The sequence below is a fragment of the Barbatula barbatula genome, assembly GCF_947034865.1.
Source record: "Barbatula barbatula genome assembly, chromosome: 12".
Classification (NCBI taxonomy): domain Eukaryota; kingdom Metazoa; phylum Chordata; class Actinopteri; order Cypriniformes; family Nemacheilidae; genus Barbatula; species Barbatula barbatula.
Genome location: NC_136775.1, coordinates 21,828,304 through 21,848,991, shown reverse-complemented (window position 1 = coordinate 21,848,991; position 20,688 = coordinate 21,828,304). Strand labels below are relative to the sequence as shown.

The 20,688-nt window shown below is 41.5% G+C and overlaps 1 protein-coding gene across 1 annotated transcript in view; it reads right to left on the bottom strand.

The window, feature by feature from the left end:
* bbs9 (Bardet-Biedl syndrome 9) overlaps positions 1–20,688 on the bottom strand; it is a 109,983-nt gene that overhangs the window by 57,102 nt on the left and 32,193 nt on the right. The window contains exons 14-16 of the mRNA XM_079468735.1: positions 8,314–8,418; positions 4,011–4,151; positions 213–308 (exon numbers count right to left, since the gene is read on the bottom strand). Coding sequence (XP_079324861.1) covers positions 213–308; positions 4,011–4,151; positions 8,314–8,418 — 342 coding nt within the window. The remainder of the gene's footprint in view (positions 1–212; positions 309–4,010; positions 4,152–8,313; positions 8,419–20,688) is intronic.

Here is a 20,688-nt window from a genome sequence, read left to right as displayed (position 1 = left end):
ATTAAGGAAACCACCACTAAAGTGTTTGGACACAACTTATATCAATAACACTTGATTTAACGGCTTATGGTTGAATACTTTCATAGACAAATAAACGGATAAAAAAACATCTAACAAACCCTAGAAAAAAATCAGGAAACGAAAAGAATGCCCAATGTGAACTGTGGATCCTGTGGATGTCTGCATGTCTGTGTCGGTATGCGAGAACTCACGAGATGTTTTGGAGGTGAGGACCGTGACCTTGGAGCCATTGATGAGGTGGAAGCCCATAGCATTGTTGTCTTTATTCTCCGACTTCTCTGAGAAATCTAGAACCCAGAAACAAGATCATAATGTTGCTCATGAACAACACATTCAAATAGAAATATAGCTGATAGCAGCAATAATGGGCCTAAGCACAACTGGGCCACCACTGCATTATGGCTCTCTGAAAGCAATGCACAGAAATCACATGCATTTAAGTGCTATAAAAACAAGATAACATACCAACAAACATTATTTCATTTTGGAACCAAACTCTTCAGATTGTTTTAAAACCTTTTGAATATAATTTTTAATAAAAGTCAGGAGCTTTTTTCTATTAGAATAGGTCTTTTTGATTTCCTGCAGCACTGCACAGGCTGATCAGCTGCGACTTCAAAGTATCACAATATCAAATAATTTGATAGAACAGAGCAGCGTGCTCTTGTGATGTCATACACGACTCAGTTTGCAGAGAGAATGGTCAATCTCTCAATTTAACTCTGTCATACAAAACTATAGCAAAGTGATCTTAATCACATTTAACGGTAAGTTGATTACAGTCTGTTATAGTTTGCTGTGTCAGTCATATGATTTATAGTCCACATGCATGTTCGGTGGTGGATCTCTGTTCACTATCAAGTGTTAATTCAGACCCACGTCAATGTGATCAGACCCCATGACTAAACATTAAAAACATTAGCATATTTCCCTCTATGGGTTCCCCCTCCAGTGAGGGAGCGGCAGTCTTCTCTATCAGGAATGGGTGTGAAGATTTTTCGGATCAAGCGTTTACGGTTGAAGAGGTTCTTTTTGGCAATGGGTGAGATTGTAGGTCATGAAAAAAATTTTCAGCTTCGAGAATGAACAGAATGATTTTTTTTGACGGTCGTGCGTAAGACTCAAAATGTTAAAGTAGATTTGTCTAAAAATGAAAAAATATAAAAGCACACGGGTATGGGTTTTATTTCTATTTTGGGGGTTTTCCATATCCTTTTTGCTTTTCCTTTCTCTTTCCCCTATCATGGATATTCTAAGAGTTGGATCTTTAAATATTAATGGGTTGAGGGATGTAGGGGAAGCGAGCTACAGTAGGTACGCAACCAGAATGATCCTTAATGTGTGTTGACTCTTGTTAACAGCTGAGTGGCAGTCTATTCACAGATCTTCACTGAGCCTGAGTTGACCCGTCAAGCTCATTGCCTCACTTAGCAGATGGGCAAGAGGTTTAGGCGTAAAAGACAAACGCTGTCTACAATATCAAAGTTACAAGTAGTAAATCACAAGGGACTTTTAATTATATTTCATAAATACATAGTTTCATTTAAGGGATTACATTTTTTATTTGCCCTATGCATTTAATCAATGCTTTATTCGGATGTGAAAATTGTTTTTTATTTATAAGGAGTGTAGGGAGACGTATTGATTGTTTCATTTATTGCTGGGTTGTGATGTACTGTGGTAAATTGGATTTAATTTCACTTTAATAATGTATGAGTGTTATGTTTTTGTGAAAATAATGAGTAAATAATGTGATGTCTTTATGAATTGTTGTAATTAAAGGATTGTAAAAAGTCAAGTCTCTCTCTCCCTCCCTAAATAGCTTTTTTTCTCATGCAAAGACCGGATGTTAGATAGAGATAGTTGATAGTCTCTTATCAGTCAGCAGGACGCCAAAGCAAAGAGAACTGTTCCTTATCTGGCCTAAGCTCAGGCCTCACTTTTATCTCAGAGAAAAAGCTTTCCAAACCCCTGTCAACAGTATCTGGTAAAAATCAACCAGGTGTTTCCCATACATTCATTTATTTGTGGTGGCCGACCACAAGATCAATAATCACCACCACTCCCTGCTATGATTAGTTCCTGCCTTATAAATACACACACCACTGATGGGGGCGGGACAGGTAGTAAATCAGTCAAACTAGGCTAATTCATTCCGGAAAAAGAGATTCACCCCAAAATGAAAATTCCGTCATCATTTACTCACCCTTTAGTCAAACATATATGACTTTCTTTCTTCCGCAGAACATGAAAGAAAATATTTTGGCCAGATGTAAGTTAATCCTTTGCTTAGACCTACACTAGCTCTGATCCTCCTTCTGGAAATAAGAGTTTATAAATAAAGACTAGAGAAAATCTGAGACTATTAAAGCATGTTTGAGAAATTCCTTTAGTCCACTTTAAAAGTGAATTTTTGTCCAATACTAGCGTTGTCTGGGAAACCGTCCCTAGATTTCACTTTTTAACGGACCAATTTACCAACTTTTTAAATAAAAGGCGCATAGCAACAATCTAGCAACTTGTTTGAATAAGCCTTAATTCAGTTGGAATATGTTATACGAGTGTGAGGTCTGGCTTTCCCGGCGCAGGATTGCATCGACTCAGTGAGGGAAGAACAACAGCACATTCAGTTGACCGTACCGCAACTGACTCGACAATGAATGAGTACAAAACAGTGTTTCCAAGCACCTGTCACTGTGACACCAGACATAGTGATCTTAAGTGATCTTAATTTGATATAGAATGTGGAAGGCGTAGGACCAAAAAACGTCCGCCCAATCATTGACAACACTATTACATGTATCAAATATCCATAAAGAAATTAGCATCTTGGTCTTGGCATCATGTTTACCAACTTTGGTTTACCATGTAGGCCATTCCGGGGGCACTACAGAGTCCCTGTGAAACACCCCTTTGCCAACTTTTGCCCAGGCTTAAAGGCAGACGAAATTTGTTCCAAATTTCTAGAGTGTTCAAGTATGATAAGGGACTCAGAATGCACTGACAATGCCCTGCCTTTGGCTCACCAGCTGGCATTCATTCTTGGGGTTTTATACCTATAAACATCCAACATTTAACTTAAAACCATTTAAAAATTGTCTACATTTACAATTTATGGGAAAACAGGTAAAATATCAGAAAAGATGCTCTGTTTTTATTCAGACCATAAGAAAATTATATGATCAATGTTTTCTTGTACAGCTGCTTTGTAACAATGAAAATTGTAAAAAGGGCTATATAAATAAAAAGCTGACTTGACTTAACTTAAAGTGCTTATGAAAAGTGTAACATCCATATTTATTAGATTGGCTCGTTTGTATGCTTGATTCTGATTGGCCAGTCGCGACATTCCAAGGGTTTGTTATTTTCAAATAACAACCGGCTCAAAACTAACCCTGTAACCCGGATGCTACAAATCATTTTGAGAGGTGCAGTTAACATTACACAAAAATATATTATAAATAGGTATTTTAATAACATATATGACATTATAATTACAAATGATTAAATCAATTTGCCTGTTCGTGGCGTTTGCACATCGTTTCTAACTTTAAAACCGAAACTAAACGGCTTTAGTAAGCCCCTCCACTTCGCGTCGGGTCCAGATCACACTGTTGGGGCTTATTTCTATGAATAACAACCGGCTGCCTGTACATTAGCCCTTACATAAACATAAATTCTAAGAAATGTTCCCATACTAACAGTAGGAGCAATGCTCTGAAAAAGAAAACGTATTTGCCAATTCACACTGCAATTTGTTTCCCCAAAATAGATAACATATCATTTGTGCCGCTCCAAGTATGACACAGCACGACAATAAGTTGACAACATTTTTTCTAAGAATCTGACACACGTCCTAACCTGAGACCTCATGCATATGTTATATGTAGTTGTACTTGTGATTTATCCATAAAATCTACAGCTGACTGGATTGAAATAGAGTTATGAAGCATACATTTAACTGAAAAAAAACACTTGTGATACTCTACCTGGGAAAACCTCATTAAGGTTGATGGGAGGTTTGTTGGTGTCCACAGTGATCTTGTACTTGGCGCTTTTGCATGGTAAGGACGGGTAGCACACTAACCGAAGAGGCAGGGTGAACTTACATTGAGACACTCGTGGTACTCCTGATAAAACACAAACAGAATGACACATTAACAATTCAAACATACAGCATTCAATAAGCTCAATCTACCACTTAAATCACATTATGCACATTATATATCTTATAATGTTAAAATAAAACTTAATGCAAGCCCTTTGGTTTGTATGTTTTAAAAATCAACACATTCAACTTGTCACTGATTAATATTCATTAATAGCTCCAACAGCTGCATTGATTATCTCAGACTCTTTTATCCTGAGAAAAGGTTTTTAATGCAAATACGAAAATATAAAGCATAAAAGGTATAAATTATAAAAACTGCTATATCAGGGAAAGAATCACATGGGTAAGAAGTTCTGGTCAAAGTTATTTTTAAATTAATGAGAATTGGCACCTAAAAAGCTGAAGCAGTAACAATTGCTTTATTTCTTATGATATTTCTATTTCTATAATTATATTTCTTTCAACACCAGGGGCAATGATATTTCTACATCTATTACTGTGAGAGCCATGAGGTGGGGCCGGTGGAGTAAGTTATAGTTGCAATCAGCTGTGCACGCACCGGTCCCGCATATCTTACGGAGGAGACCTGGAGTGTTTAAAAGGAAGACCGGCAGGACTGTTGACGAGAGAGGACCGGGCTGTTTATGGTTTTAGTCTTTACTTCCCTGTGTATTGTTTGTTTATTTTTGATTAAGGTCTGTTAAATGTTCGCAAGTTCCCGCCTCCTTCCTTCCCTTTTATGGAACTTCATTACAGAGTTTTAAAGAGAAATATGACATTAAATGGAATTAAACAGAGATAATTTAATTATATTTAAAAATAGAAATTAAGGATGAAACAAAATGGGCAATAAAAAAATAAGGATTGGAAACTAAATTTAAAAGAAAATGTAAGAGCTACACAATCTCATTTAATATTTTGTAACACCAGAAATATCTTCTAAATATAATAATTCATCTTCAAGATGTTAAAGAAGTTGCAATAAATTTAAAGCACATTACACTCGACTTGAAAAAAAATACAAATGTTTTGGACTGAAGTAATCCAGGTAATAGAAGACATTCTTAAGAAATCAAATATAATGAAGAAACAAAATTTGGTTTTGGGTATAGGACCTATGCTACTTGGTAAGCATGAGAATACTGAGAATTACAGCTCTTAAAGCAATAACAAAATTGTGGCGAAGGCAAGAATCCCCAGTCTTAAATGACTGGTTAGATTTACTTTCTAAAGTACACTATGGAGAGGATAACATATGAGAAATAAAAGTATACATTTAGAAAAGATATAGACACCTGTAAAGTCAAGGTATATATTATGAAATAAAGGGATACATATAATATTAACTTTTGATGCCTCCCTTATTTGTTTTTTTTCATATACAGTATACTGATGTATGTGTCTTTGTTTTCTTTTAAATATTGTTAAAAATGTGCCATTATAAGAGTTTAATACAAACAGAAGGAGTTTTTTTATGCTGAAAGGCGCTTATGAATGTAGTGGCTAATGTTTTAGTTTTTTTTTGGGTGGAGGGTATCACAAGACAAAATAATATATATATATAAATATAAGATATAAGATATAAAACAAAGAAGAAGGAAAAAATGAAGAATAACTATTCGAAAAGATTAAAAACATTAAATGTCTTTAGGAATATTAGGTTTTAAACTAGAGACATAATAAAGTATAAGTTTATGTCGACGCGCGTCCACCACAAGAGTGAGTGCCGTCCTCTCCCGATGGCAAGGGAATCCTCTGTGCTTACACCCATGTGAAGCCTTCTCCAGAAAGCTGTCCCCGACAGACCGTAGTTAAGACATCAGTAACCGGGAACTACTCTCCCTCAAAATAGCCTTGTAAGAATGACGTCACTGGCTGAAGTGAGATGGACCGTATTTTTCAAATGGTTTAAACTTTTTTTGTCACTTACCACCCTGGTCCCCAGAAAATAAAAGCATGCCTTGTTCACTCATCCACTCCCGAACCTGCTGATTCAGAACGCATTATCCCTTCAGCCATGATTGTTGGACCCATTCAATAAGCCATCAAAGATGAGATCATCGAAGCCCTTCGTCTAAACCCAGCTCAGCTGGGAGGTCCTGAGGGGAAATGATACGTTCCACCTGACCTACTCATTCCCCTCATGGACTCAGATCACTCTGTTCCGAGAAAGGGTCACTTAGGCAGTCAGCAAACCCTCTTGCTGCTGTCAAACTGTTACTGATGGTCTGGAATGGCGCAGTATGTCTCCCGAAATGTTAAGGGATGCCCAGTCTGTGCTATGACCAAAGTTCCCAATCGTTTGCCACAAGGAAAACTTCTGCTGATTCCTCAGTGCCTGTGGTCCCACGTTGCTGTGGACTTTAATACAGATCTGCCTTTATAAGACACTAACACGTGTGTGTTAGTCATAGTTGACCAATTTTCCAAGGCTTGTAAACGGATCCCACTACCTCAACAGTCCACCGCTGAAACTCTCTTTAACAAAGTAATCCGTCACTTCTGAATACCAGAGTACATTGTTTCAGATTGTGGTCCACAATTGATTTCACATGTCTGGAAATTCTTCAACCCTCTAGGGGTAACAAAAGAGCCTGGCCAACACAAGTCGCTCAGCCACAACCAATTTAACCCTGGTCAAATGGTCTGGCCCTCAACAAGAGACATCCGTCTGCGGCAGCCCTGTCGTTAACTCAGCCCATGCTTTATTGGACCCTTCCCCATCGAACGGCAGATAAACCCTGTAACCCTCCGTTTGAAACTCCCACATCAATACCGCATCTCACCATCCTTCCGTGTATCACTTCTCAAACCATTCACTAATCCTGTCCCCCTCCCATCCACAGGTGCTGGTGCAGAGTCAGTACCTCCTCCTCCTCCCATCCACTCCGACGAGCAGATATACAAGGTTGAAAGCATCTTTGACTCAAGGTGGACTCCACCTTTTGAATCGGGAGGGGTTGGCCCTGAGGCCATTTCTACTTGGGTCTACATTTACATTTTCATTAAGCAAATGCTTTTATCCAAAGAGACTTACAAATGAGATAAACAATAGAAGCATTTGAAACAACATAAAGACAGCAAAAAGCATAAGTGCAATAAAACTGGTCAACAAGTTTAGACTTAAACCGCTTCACACAGATGTAAATGTATCACTACCAATAAGATCACCTCGCTAATCAAAACACTTTCTCAATAACTTAAATTCAAAGTTGTTGAGTGCAGCTGTGACACGTCAGATGAGACCTGGCCCTTCAGGCTGAGACTGGTTTCTTCCCAAGTTTTTCTCCATTTATTCATCTTGTTTGGGTTTCTTGCCACAGGGCTGTGTTGGCTTGCTCACAGGGAGTCTAGTGATATTAGATTAGCCCAGAGCTCTGTAAATTGTAAATTGTACTGTATTATGTTCAACCTTCTTCTGTGTTCTTGTTTTTGTTTTGTTTTTCTTCTTGTAACTCTTCTTTGAAACAAACATTGTAGAAAGCACTTTATGTAAATGTAAATATTGTAAATATTATACACGCTCATGTGGTTTGAATGTCTTTATTGTACATTTTGTATTTTACTGTACTGTATTGTACTGTATTTTATATTCCATCTTATCTTTAATATCTTATGTTGGTGTCTCACACCAAGAGTCTTAGGGAAACAGAATTTGAATCATCTGTGTGTCCTGTACACATAGTAGAATTGACAATAAGGCTCCTTTGACTTTAACTTACTTTTTAGCCTGTTTAGAAAAATAAAGTTGAGGATCAGGAAATAGAGCCTATGTTTGAACAAAATGGCACACTGGAGACAAATTGGTGTAAAACATGCAACACAAGTTATCAAGATCACATTATTGTTAATTTTGAATTTTTAGGCACATACTCCACTTTGGATCAATGAGTGTGAGAAAACTGTGCATGAAGAATCAGATCAAAGTACTCCTTACAGGTACTCATTTTCTTTATTAAAGGTTCATTTTGATTAAGTTTACTTCCTGCACTAATCATTAGTTTATGTGAAAGTATTACTTTAATTGTAAAGTGTTACCAAAGAGCACCTGTAACTGCTGCTTTTTCTGCTTTGGCAAGCACCTAGGCAACTAAAAATAAGTCAAAAATATTTAAGTTGTGAGGAAAAAATTGCTAATGTACTAGAGATGGAGTCAGAATCTGAGCTGTGATGCATCATACCTGTAGCTGAGCTGTAGGACACAGCGACATCTACGCACAAATCAGCAGGAGGATAGTGACCATTCAGAAATACTCCAAACTGCACCACTAACTCACAGCCACTGCCTGTCAAACAAACAAAAATTAATAAATATAAATATCAATAAGTAACTTTAACTTACTTTTTAGCCTGTTTAGAAAAATAAAGTTAAGGATCAGGAAATAGCCTGTGTTTGAATGAAATGGCACATTGAAGAAAAAATGGTGTAAAACATGCAACACAAGTTATCAAGATCACATTATTGTTAGTTTTAAATTTGTAAGCACATAGGCCTACTCCACTTTTGATCAATGACCACCACCAATCCAGCAGCATTTCTGTGATCTGTGTACAAAGTTTATAAGTCTTGTGAATGAGTGAATGAGGCCCATCTCTTCCATTAAAAGATAAATTGTTATTTTGTTTCTTTTTACATGAAATGTGATATACGGTACATTTACATTTAGGCATTTGGCAGACGCTTTTATCCAAAGCGACTTACATTGCATTATCCTATACATTTTACATAGGTATCTGAAATCCCCTAGGATCGAACCCACAACCTTGCTCTTAACACAATGCTCTTACCACTGAGCTACAGGAAAGCAGTTATGTATTACATTTGAAATAAAATTCTGCATAAAATGAATGTATACTTCAAATTGTACTTGACATAAAGAACAAAGATTAACCTGTTATGATCTAGTCTTTCTCCTTTTCCTGTGCTTCCCTCTCCTGATCACACTCGGTATTTTACACACACACCTACTTAACGCACGCACTCATCACACACTCTCCTCCAGCTGTCTCTTGTTTCCCCCTGCCTTCCGCCTGATTTCGCGCACCTGTACCCTCTTCCCGGTAATTACACTGGCTACTTCTTTCCTCTCCTTTCTCTATCTCTTTGTCAGATCGTTTGTTTTTCTCCAATGAAAGGAGTTACTCTGCCCTAGCCCTCCTGTCATCCCGGGTATTGTAGTGTTGCAGATATTGCTATTTTTGCTCTAACCTGTGTTCTCCATGTCTGCTTAGTGCTACGGCTGTTTTTTGCCATTGCCGTTTCGGGGTTCCGCTGACCACCCGCTGCGACATCTCCCGAGGGACTAAGTTCTCAGTGGTTCTTTCTTCCCCCATCTACGGACGCTGTTCCGGGTGCTTTCAGTTGATTATTCTACGGGAAGATATCTATTTTGTGTGCCTCTGCGGGAGGCTTTCTGTTTTGTCTACCACTGCGGGAGATTCCCTTGTTTTCCCATTAAAGACTTTATTGACTGTGATTCGCTTTTGGGTTTTCTCTGTCCACATAACAGTACGATCTGACCATGATGGACCCAGCGAACGAGAATCCTTACCAGGTTGCGATGGAACGTCAGGGAGCTCTGCTGGGCAAGCATGAGGAGGAGCTGACAACCACGAGACGTGTCGTAGAGTCCCTGGCGGAGCAGATGTCCGAACTTTCCACGCAGTTTCTTCGCCTGCGTCACGAGTCGTCCTCCACTCCCAGGCCGATCGATTCCCCAGAGCCCCGGATTAATAATCCACCGTGCTATTCGGGTGAGCCCACTCAATGCCGCTCGTTTTTGACACAGTGTGAGGTCATTTTTTCTCTTCAACCCTCTACCTACGCTAGGGACCGTGCCCGAGTCGCCTATGTGATCTCACTTCTCGCCGGACGGGCTCGCCAGTGGGGTGCGGCCAACTGGGAGGCGGAGGCGGACTTCATGTCCCAATTTTCCCGATTCAAGGAGGAGATGATTCGTGTATTTGACCGCTCTGCGCACGGCGTGGAGGCCTCTCGCTTACTCTCAGCTCTTCGCCAGGGAGGGAGCTCTGTTGCCGATTTTTCTATTGAGTTCCGCACCTTAGCAACCACTTGCGGCTGGAATGAGCCTGCGCTGGTAGCGCGTTTCCTAGAGGGACTCAACGCGGACGTGAAGGATGAGATTCTGGCCAGGGAGATTCCTAGCCGTCTTGATCCGCTCATTGATCTCGCCAGCCGCATAGAGAAGCGCTTTGATCTGCGCCGGCGAGTCAGGAACTCCGAGGCTGCTCATTATTCTCCACCCCGTTCCTCGTCATCATCCTTCGATCGCTCAGCCTCAGTCGCCGATGCTGCCTCCGAACCCATGCAGCTGGGGGGCGTACGCATTTCTGCCAAGGAACGAGAACGGAGGATGAGTAACCGTTTGTGTCTTTATTGTGGCTCCGATAAGCATTTCATCTCAACGTGTCCGTTAAAAGCCAACGCTCGCCGGTTGTAGGAGGAAAACTGGTGAGCACTACTTCTCTGGTCCCTCCGCTTAAGTCCTGTACTACCATTCCGGTTCACCTGCACTGGTCGGGTTCTACTGTTTCTACCAGTGCTATGATTGACTCTGGGGCCGAAGGGAATTTCATCGACGAGGCATGGGCTCTCGAACAGGGTATTCCCCTTATCGATCTTAGGGAGGCCACTCCCCTTTTTGCCCTAGATGGTAGTCCCCTTCCCAATGTGTGCCGAGAGACTATTCCCCTTTCCCTCACGGTCTCTGGGAATCACCGTGAGACCATTTCCTTTTTAATTTTTCATTCCCCTTTTACCCCCATTGTTTTAGGTTTTCCCTGGTTAGTTCAGCACAATCCCCAGATAAACTGGCTTAAGGGCACAATCTTATCATGGAACCTGTCGTGTCATGTAAAGTGTTTAGTATCTGCCATTCCCCCTGTCTCCTCTGTCTCTGTGTTTCAGGAGGAGCCTGGTGATTTGACCGGAGTCCCGGAGTTGTATCACGATCTGCGGGCGGTGTTCAGTCGTTCCCGGGCCACTTCGCTTCCTCCTCACCGTCCGTATGATTGCAGTATCGACCTTTTGCCTGGTGCTGCGCCACCCCGCGGGAGGCTTTTCTCCTTGTCTATTCCGGAGCGTAAGGCTCTCGAGAATTACCTCTCCGAAGCCCTCGAGGCTGGCACGATTGTTCCCTCCTCCTCTCCTGCTGGGGCAGGCTTCTTCTTTGTGAAAAAGAAGGATGGATCTCTGCGTCCCTGTATTGATTATAGGGGGCTTAATGACATAACTGTCAAGAATCGATATCCTTTGCCACTTATGTCATCGGCCTTTGAGATCTTACAGGGAGCAAGGTTTTTCACAAAGCTAGACCTGCGTAACGCCTACCATTTGGTACGCATAAAGGAGGGGGACGAGTGGAAGACCGCCTTCAATACGCCCCTCGGGCATTTCGAATACCGGGTCCTTCCTTTTGGGCTTGTTAACGCTCCCGCTGTTTTTCAGGCTCTCGTAAACGACGTTCTGCGCGATATGCTCAACATATTTGTTTTTGTTTACTTGGACGACATTCTGATTTTTTCACCCTCTCTCCAGGTGCACATTCAGCATGTGCGACGCGTCCTCCAGCGTCTTTTGGAGAATCGTCTCTTCGTTAAAGCGGAGAAATGTTCGTTTCATACGCATTCGGTAACCTTTCTCGGGTCCGTTATCTCGGCGGAGGGGATTAGTATGGACCCCGCTAAGGTCCAAGCGGTCACTAATTGGCCCGTGCCTGACTCTCGCACGGCTCTCCAGCGTTTTCTTGGCTTTGCGAATTTTTATCGCCGGTTTATTCGAGGGTTTGGTCAGGTGGCCGCTCCGTTAACCGCTCTTACCTCGCCTAAGTCTTATTTCGTTTGGTCCGACTCCGCTCAGAGGGCTTTTGACATCCTTAAATCGCGGTTTACTACGGCGCCCATCTTAGCCACTCCCGACAGTTCTAGGCAATTCATTGTCGAGGTCGATGCCTCAGAGGTGGGCGTTGGGGCTATTCTTTCCCAGCGCTCAGCCTCTGATGGCAAGGTTCACCCATGCGCTTACTTCTCGCACCGTCTCTCACCCCCCGAGCGCAACTACGATGTCGGCGACCGTGAATTGCTCGCCGTCCGTCTGGCTTTAGGAGAGTGGCGGCACTGGTTGGAGGGTGCGTCAGTTCCGTTTATTGTTTGGACCGACCACCGTAACCTTGAATACATTCGTTCCGCCAAGCGTCTGAACGCGCGACAGGCTCGGTGGGCGCTATTCTTTGCTCGGTTCGAATTTACTATTTCCTTTCGACCGGGGTCTAAGAATGTTAAGCCCGACGCGCTTTCCCGTCTCTTTGATTCCTCGGCGATCCCCTCGACCCAGGAGGCTATAATACCCCCTGCACGTGTGGTTGGGGCGACTGTTTGGGGAATAGAGAGGCTGGTAAGACGCGCGCTCGCTCATTCCATCATTCCACGATGCTGCCCTAAGAATTTGCTTTTTGTTCCAGTATCCGCTCGTCGAGCCGTCCTCCAGTGGGGACACTCCTCCAAGTTGGCAGCCCATCCCGGCGTTAGGGGCACCCTCGCCTCGGTTCGCCAGCGCTTCTGGTGGCCCTCTCGCGAGAGGGACATTCGTCGCTTTATTGCCGCCTGCGCCGTTTGCGCCCAAACTAAGTCTGGTCATACCTCCCCGGCTGGCCTTCTTAGACCTCTGCCCGTTCCGTCACGTCCCTGGTCACACATAGCTCTCGATTTTATAACGGGTCTGCCGTCGTCGGCCGGCAATACAGTTATATTGACGGTCGTCGATCGCTTCTCTAAGGCGGCACATTTCATTCCGCTTTCGAAACTCCCTTCCGCCAAGGAGACGGCTCAGATAATGGTAGATCACGTCTTCAAACTACATGGTCTCCCCTCGGATGCAGTTTCTGACAGGGGTCCCCAATTCGCCTCCCAGTTTTGGAGGGAGTTTTGCCGTCTTATCGGTGCCTCTGCCAGTCTCTCGTCCGGGTTTCACCCTCAGACCAATGGTCAGGCCGAACGCGCTAATCAGAGTGTCGGTCGCATACTGCGCAGCCTCGCTTTTCGGAATCCCGCGTCTTGGTCCGAGCAGCTTCCCTGGGCGGAATACGCCCACAATTCCCTTCCCTCCTCGGCCACTGGTCTCTCTCCCTTTCAATGCTGCCTTGGGTACCAACCACCCCTTTTTACCGCTCAAGATTCGGACTCGACCGTTCCGTCTGTTCAGGCGTTTATCCGACGTTGCAAGCGTACCTGGAGTAGGGTGAGATCAGCGCTTAGCCGCTCAAGGACGCAAATGTGCGTCACCGCTAATAGGCGTCGCGTTAAGAGCCCCCGCTACCGTTGTGGCCAAAAGGTGTGGCTTTCCACCCAGAATCTCCCCCTTCAGTCCGTTTCACGAAAGTTAGCCCCTCGGTTTATCGGTCCCTTTCGTGTCACCAAGGTCATCAGTCCTGTCTCAGTCAAACTAAGATTGCCCCTTACTCTCCGTCGCGTCCATCCCGTCTTTCACGTCTCCTGCGTCAAGCCCGTAGTATCCGCCCCTCCGCGTCCCTCTCACCCCCCTGTTTTAGTCGAGGGCGCCCCTGTCTACAGGGTTCGCAAGCTACTGGACGTTCGCCGTCGAGGTCGCGGTTGCCAGTATTTAGTGGACTGGGAGGGGTATGGTCCTGAGGAGAGAAGTTGGGTTCCTTCTCGGGACGTCCTGGACCGCTCGCTCGTCGATGATTTCCTCCGCTCTCGCCAGTCCTCCTCCTCGGGAGCGCCGGGTGGCGCTCGTTGAGGGGGGAGTCTGTTATGATCTAGTCTTTCTCCTTTTCCTGTGCTTCCCTCTCCTGATCACACTCGGTATTTTACACACACACCTACTTAACGCACGCACTCATCACACACTCTCCTCCAGCTGTCTCTTGTTTCCCCCTGCCTTCCGCCTGATTTCGCGCACCTGTACCCTCTTCCCGGTAATTACACTGGCTACTTCTTTCCTCTCCTTTCTCTATCTCTTTGTCAGATCGTTTGTTTTTCTCCAATGAAAGGAGTTACTCTGCCCTAGCCCTCCTGTCATCCCGGGTATTGTAGTGTTGCAGATATTGCTATTTTTGCTCTAACCTGTGTTCTCCATGTCTGCTTAGTGCTACGGCTGTTTTTTGCCATTGCCGTTTCGGGGTTCCGCTGACCACCCGCTGCGACATCTCCCGAGGGACTAAGTTCTCAGTGGTTCTTTCTTCCCCCATCTACGGACGCTGTTCCGGGTGCTTTCAGTTGATTATTCTACGGGAAGATATCTATTTTGTGTGCCTCTGCGGGAGGCTTTCTGTTTTGTCTACCACTGCGGGAGATTCCCTTGTTTTCCCATTAAAGACTTTATTGACTGTGATTCGCTTTTGGGTTTTCTCTGTCCACATAACATAACCCTGAGAAAAAGACAGTTTCGTATACAGTATTTCATATTTATGTTTCCATAATATTGCTGTTACTTTCATTTTACAGCAAGAATGATCACCGTAATAAATAATGAATGACCTCTGGTGCTTTCCTGATCCTTTTTTCAACTTTGTCTTGGGTTCAGGTCAAGTGTTTTTTTTGTTAGCTGCCCTACACACATTTTGCACCCAGTTAAATTCACAGTATTGCGGTTAAACTAGATTCCTTATCACTGAAAAAAAAATTCGTCCTCCTACCACACAACACCCTCCTCAAAACTCCAACCCACAAATAAGGCCTTCTATCAGTCTGTGATCTGCTTTTATCCGCTCCCTTTTTTTCACAGGGAGGGCAAGCTTTTACATTTACGTAGCATTTCTGTGATCTGTGTAGCAAGTTTATAAGTCTTCTGAATGAGTGAATGAGGCCCATCTCTTCCTCTTTACATGAAATGTGATATACGGCACATTTACATTTAGGCATTTGGCAGACGCTTTTATCCAAAGCGACTTACATTGCATTATCCTATACATTTTACATATCTGCAACCCCTGAGATGGAACCCACAACCTTGCGTTGTTAATGCAATGCTCTTACCACTGAGCTCATTTCAGAGCCGATAACAGTTGTAATTGTGCCATGTCGAGCCAGGCTCACGTGGAAACATAACCATTACCGTTTCAGACTGTGATTAAAACGTTCCGGCGCGATGGTGGTTAAGTGCCCATTGTTACAATGTAGCCAACCTTTAAAGTAAAAGTAAAAGGTTGATGTTTCTACGTTGTGCGATGAAGTTGTCAAAATGTTGTCACGAAGTTCGGGGCCATTGCTTTAGGTTCTGTGTTTTTCTATAGATAATCGGCAAACAACATTTAACCGTCACCATACAGAAGCACGAATACTAACTGGGCTGTTAGTTGGAGGAGAGTCCGCTCTGATTCATCGGGAGAATCCGGGAGTATTCCTTTCAATTTATGTCAGCAAAATAGATCAAAAGATACTGAATTAATAACATTTTACAATGCAATCATGACGAGAATAAAAGCTGATGTGTTATGATTTCTTACATGCTCAAATGCTTAGAAAACGGTCATAATTTTATGTTGTTTTTTGGGCATGTATTTTTTTTATAACACTGTGTAATTAAAGTCAGATACTTGCTTACAAAACTGGGAAGCTATACTTCCTGAAGGACCACAGATCTGCACAGTTTAGCTCTTTCCCTGATTAAACAAACCTGATCCAGCTGATCAAGATTTTCAGGATTACTAGAAACTTCAAAGCAGGTGGGGCGGAAGCTTAGCTCTGCTGTACAATGGCCCTCCAGGAAACTGAGTTTGAAACATGTGATTTAAATACTGATGAGGAGACATTTGGGAGTTGTTTTACGAGGGTCTGCTGAAATGAAGATCATTGATTTGTAGGGCACATATACTACGGTCCACTGCTAAATCATAATATACTTGTAGAGAATGCAAACACAGAAGTGAACGTTTGGTCAACACATTGTATGTGTTGGCAACTAACAGAAGAGAATCTGAAAGGTAACAGAGCATCAGTCAGGGTAGACACCATACTTGAACACGAATAAAAAGAATGATAAGCTTATAATAGGTTGTAGTTTTTAAGGTGCTATGATATGACTATGTCATATGATGTAATGTTATAAAAAAGCTGATCACAATATAACAATTTAATGGTGGTACCATCACACTCTACCTAAACAAACAGTGGGTCTATTTTTAACTGCAATTGTGTGAAGAACACAATTCATTCTTACGTGGTGCTGCAAGCAGTACAACTGCAGTATATTGTCTTAGTTTTGTCACATATAAAGAGTACGGATTCACATGTAGACAGTTACTGTGTGTGAGTAGAGAAAGGGGTATTTAGAGCAATAGCCACCCATTTCATTGGTTTAGTCATTCAGGGTGATAAAAATCCAGACGGAGTTGATGCAAAGTGAGGATACAACTTTTTATGGACTATTTTAATGGAAAAAACAGCTCTGAGTTGTACCAGTGGGTTGACGGAAGATCTAACCATGATCCATACTAAGATTTCTGGCAGAGCAAGTCAAGTTTTGATTTTGTATCTGTTGGTATTTTTTATAACCCATGATGCCATGTATCTGAACAATATGTCCTGAACCTCTTGTATAATCGTGAGTCCACAACAATAAATATACAGCCGTATATTTAACTGGATATGGGGCACTTTTTATCCCTAAGTGCATCAATCCAATCTTTTGTTCGTACTGCAAAAAAATTATTTTTCATTTCACATGGCCATAGAACCCAGTCCTGGTTCAAGTGTGGCAAATTAATATGATGGAGTTTGTTTTTGCACAAGAGCAGAAGATTTGTCTCAGTGTCCCAAACAAGTGGATGGAGATGCAGTTTTTCTTTCAAGCAGATCTGCAACATCTCTTGTTTATTAAAACTTCTTGGTCGTTGCCCTTATGTTGGAAATTTTTCTTTTTTTATTGTTTAAAGCATTTCCTTAAAGAATCCTTTTTATTTTGTGTAGCTCAACAATCTTGCTGCACATCATAACTATATTATTTGGTTCTAACAGATGTGATGAATGATTAAGGAGATTTGGTTTTGTTTTACTTAATATTTATTTCACCTGTGCAACACTGTTATGCACACATTGTGTTTCCCCCGGCCCAGAGAGAGTTAAATAATTACTGGCATTGATATTGCTTTTTTGTCTTCTCTGGCACTATTGGTTGATCTAGGGGAAGCCAGTTGATAAAGTGGAGGGAGGTGGAGCTGCTGGAAACGGCCATAACATCACGCTTAAACTTTTGACATTTGTTTGCAGAGGTGGGGGACTCGAATCACAATTTTCAGGACTTGCTTGATTGATGTAAGAAAATGACTTAACTTGACTTCCGCTTGAGAGCAAGTGACTTGAGAGTTGACTTGACTTAAAGTGGAAGACTCTATAAAAATAAAGTAATCCAATTTGTTTTAATAATAATTATTGTGACTCAGCAGCACCATAATCAGCACCAGTGCTTTTAACACTGAGCAACTCAAACCGTGCCAAACATGGCAGACAACTGATGAGCTCCACAAATAGTCGCGTTTGGCTGTAAGGATTTTGATCTGGAACGTGCCAATAAAAAAAGATATGCCAGATTATGCAACGCAAGAATATCTGACACGACAACCACAACATAAAATTCCACCCAACATTTCAAGAACCACAAGGAAAGGAAAGAAAGTAATTTCTTTATAGTCAATACAATAAAACCATTACTAATGTAATCATCGTGATTATCGTAGAAATAATCTCAATTTATCCATAGGGTGCTGTAGTTAGTTGTTTGTTCAGCACGTTTCACTTTTGGTTGCATAGTTATAATTTTTTTCTCTTATATCTTGGATTTTATTTGTGAAGTAGTAACTGTAAACAAACTACAGTTAGTTCAGAATGCAGCTGCCAGAGTTCTAACCAGGTCCAGAAAATACGATCACATAACCCCAATGTTATCAACCCTTCACTGGCGACCCATTAAGTATCGTATTGACTTTAAAGTTTGTTTAATCACTTATAGAGCCTTAAATGGTTTAGCACCAACCTACATAACAGAGCTTCTGTCACATTACAACCCATCACGCTCTCTAAGATCTCAAAACTCAGGATTTTTGGAAACACCTAGAATAACTAAATCCACCAAAAGGGGTTGAGCCTTCTCATACGTAGCACCTAAACTCTGGAATAGCCTTTGCAACACGATTCGAGGATAAGACACATTCACCCATTTTAAATCTAGATTAAAGACACATCTTTTCAGACAAGCATTCACTTAATGCAAAATATGCTAAATAAACCACCGGGAGACTGCATTTATTAGATATTATTTACTAGAATTATTTAAATTATTATATAAACACCATGTACTGTGTTTGACCTTTTTTGTATTTTTTGGTTTCTTATTTTCCCCGGTAAAGCTGCTTTGGAACAATGCACATTGTGAAAAGCGCTATATACAATTAAATTGAATTTTGTCTGGACTGCATGTGGAAGCTACATAGCAGCTCGCTTATACTGCATGACAGGCTGATATGGACGTGCCGGTACAATCACTTGCACTTAAAAAACTCTTTAAAAACTTTTTGGTCATACTGGCAAGAATAATTTAATCGTTCTAATCTATTAAGTGTATACATTTCTTTTTGTGTACACTCACAATAACAACAAAAGTTTTCTGCTGTAAAATAATGAAACCAGTTCAAATAGAAAACAAATATTCTCAGATTATATATTACGTATGAAACGTGCATATTAGGTGTCCACCGCAGAGATGACGATTAAGCATCATAACTTTATCACTGGGCTATATTAACATATATTTTATTTATATTCTGCCGAAACAAAAAAGATCTGTACATTTTGATTAACGAGATTCAAGATGGAAGTCAATAAAGTGATCCGAGATTCCCATCACTAGATGTAAATTCTCTATACTATGCCCTATAATGGACAGCACAAGGATTACAGCATCATATATATAAAACATATAATAGGCAGATTTTCAATCACAATACCTAGTTTATAAGGTTCAGTAAGGCCTGTATAAATGCTTAAGTCTTTAATTCTGTCAGATACAAGTATATCTATTTCTGTGTCTATATAAACATAATTAAAATGTGTGACTGCAGGAACCAAACTTTAAGCACATTCATAGGCAAGTGATCGTCACTTAAAATTTATATTTACAATTGATTTCCTAAAAAAACTATATATACTTATTTTAGTACTGCGACTTGACTTGAAACTTATCAGGACTCGACTTTACTTGGTTAGGGTGAACCCTTGACTTGACTTGCTTGATTTGTCTAAACTGTGGCTTGTGATTTGACTCAATGTTAAGATTTTTGATACTAGCTTGGACTTGACCATATGTGACTTGTCCCCATCTCTGTTCGTTTGTAATTTCAGTTTGAAGCAGGGAGTCCCAGCATGTTTTTGTTAGTTTATTTATGTTTTATCTTTGATTGCTGGGTTCCGTCTCGACCTTTTTCTGTTATTGTTGTGATTATCTTATGTTAAAATAAATCACTTTGACGACATATTATTGTTGTCCTTCAATTATGTTGCGTCCCTTCTAGTCCCTTGACAATGATATTAGGGACCGTAACATTGTTATCAAGCAAGTTATGACTGGAAAACATCATCGGTATCAAATGTGTTTGCTTACACAGTAGAGGAAGGACACGTGTGCAGATCTTAAGATTAATTTATGATACAAAAAGTTTCTCAACACTCCTGTTCTGCAGGTGCGCTGTTCTAAACTCAACCTCTCTAAGACAGAATACCTGGTTATACCGGCCCACCCACTTGTGAACACCACTTTACCATTCAGCTCGGATCCTCACCTATAACACCCACCAAGTCTGTGATGAACCTGGGCTGATGTTCAACGACCAGCTGACATTCCCCTCCCACAACGCAGCAACCTCACGAACTTGCAGGTATGTGCTCCACAACATCAGGAAAATCAGGCCGTTCCTCTCGGAGCATGCCTCTCAGCTGCTAGTCCAAGCTCTGGTGGTATCAAGACTGCACTACTGCAATTCTTTACTGTCCGGCCTTCCAACCAATACAATCAAGCCCTTGCAAATGATCCAGAATGTAGCTACATGTCTAGTTTTCAATCAGCCTAAAAAAACCCATGTAACACCCCTCCGGATTTCACTTCCCTGGCTGCCAGTTGCCGCCCGCATTAAGTTTAAATCGCTGACACTGGCCTTCAGAACGATAACAGCAAATTCCCCCCTTTAACTTAAAACTCACTGCCCAGGTCTACATCCCCTCCCGTCATCTTCGGTATGAAAAATTACTTGGGTTCATTTAGGCTGATTGAAAATTGAAAACTTGTTGTTCCATCACAGTGAGGCACCAAATGGCTTGCCTCCACCTGACCTGCAGCATCCTTCACAACTTTCAAAAAACAGCTCAAAACATAAACTGTTCTACATTTATTTGACTAACGAATAACTGTCTGTCTAAAAAAACAATCTTATTGTTCATTCTTTACTTTGCTTACTTCAGCTTTAATACTCCTAGTAGCATGGCCTTGTAAACTAATGGTACTGTTTAGTGTTTTGACAAAATTTTTGTCA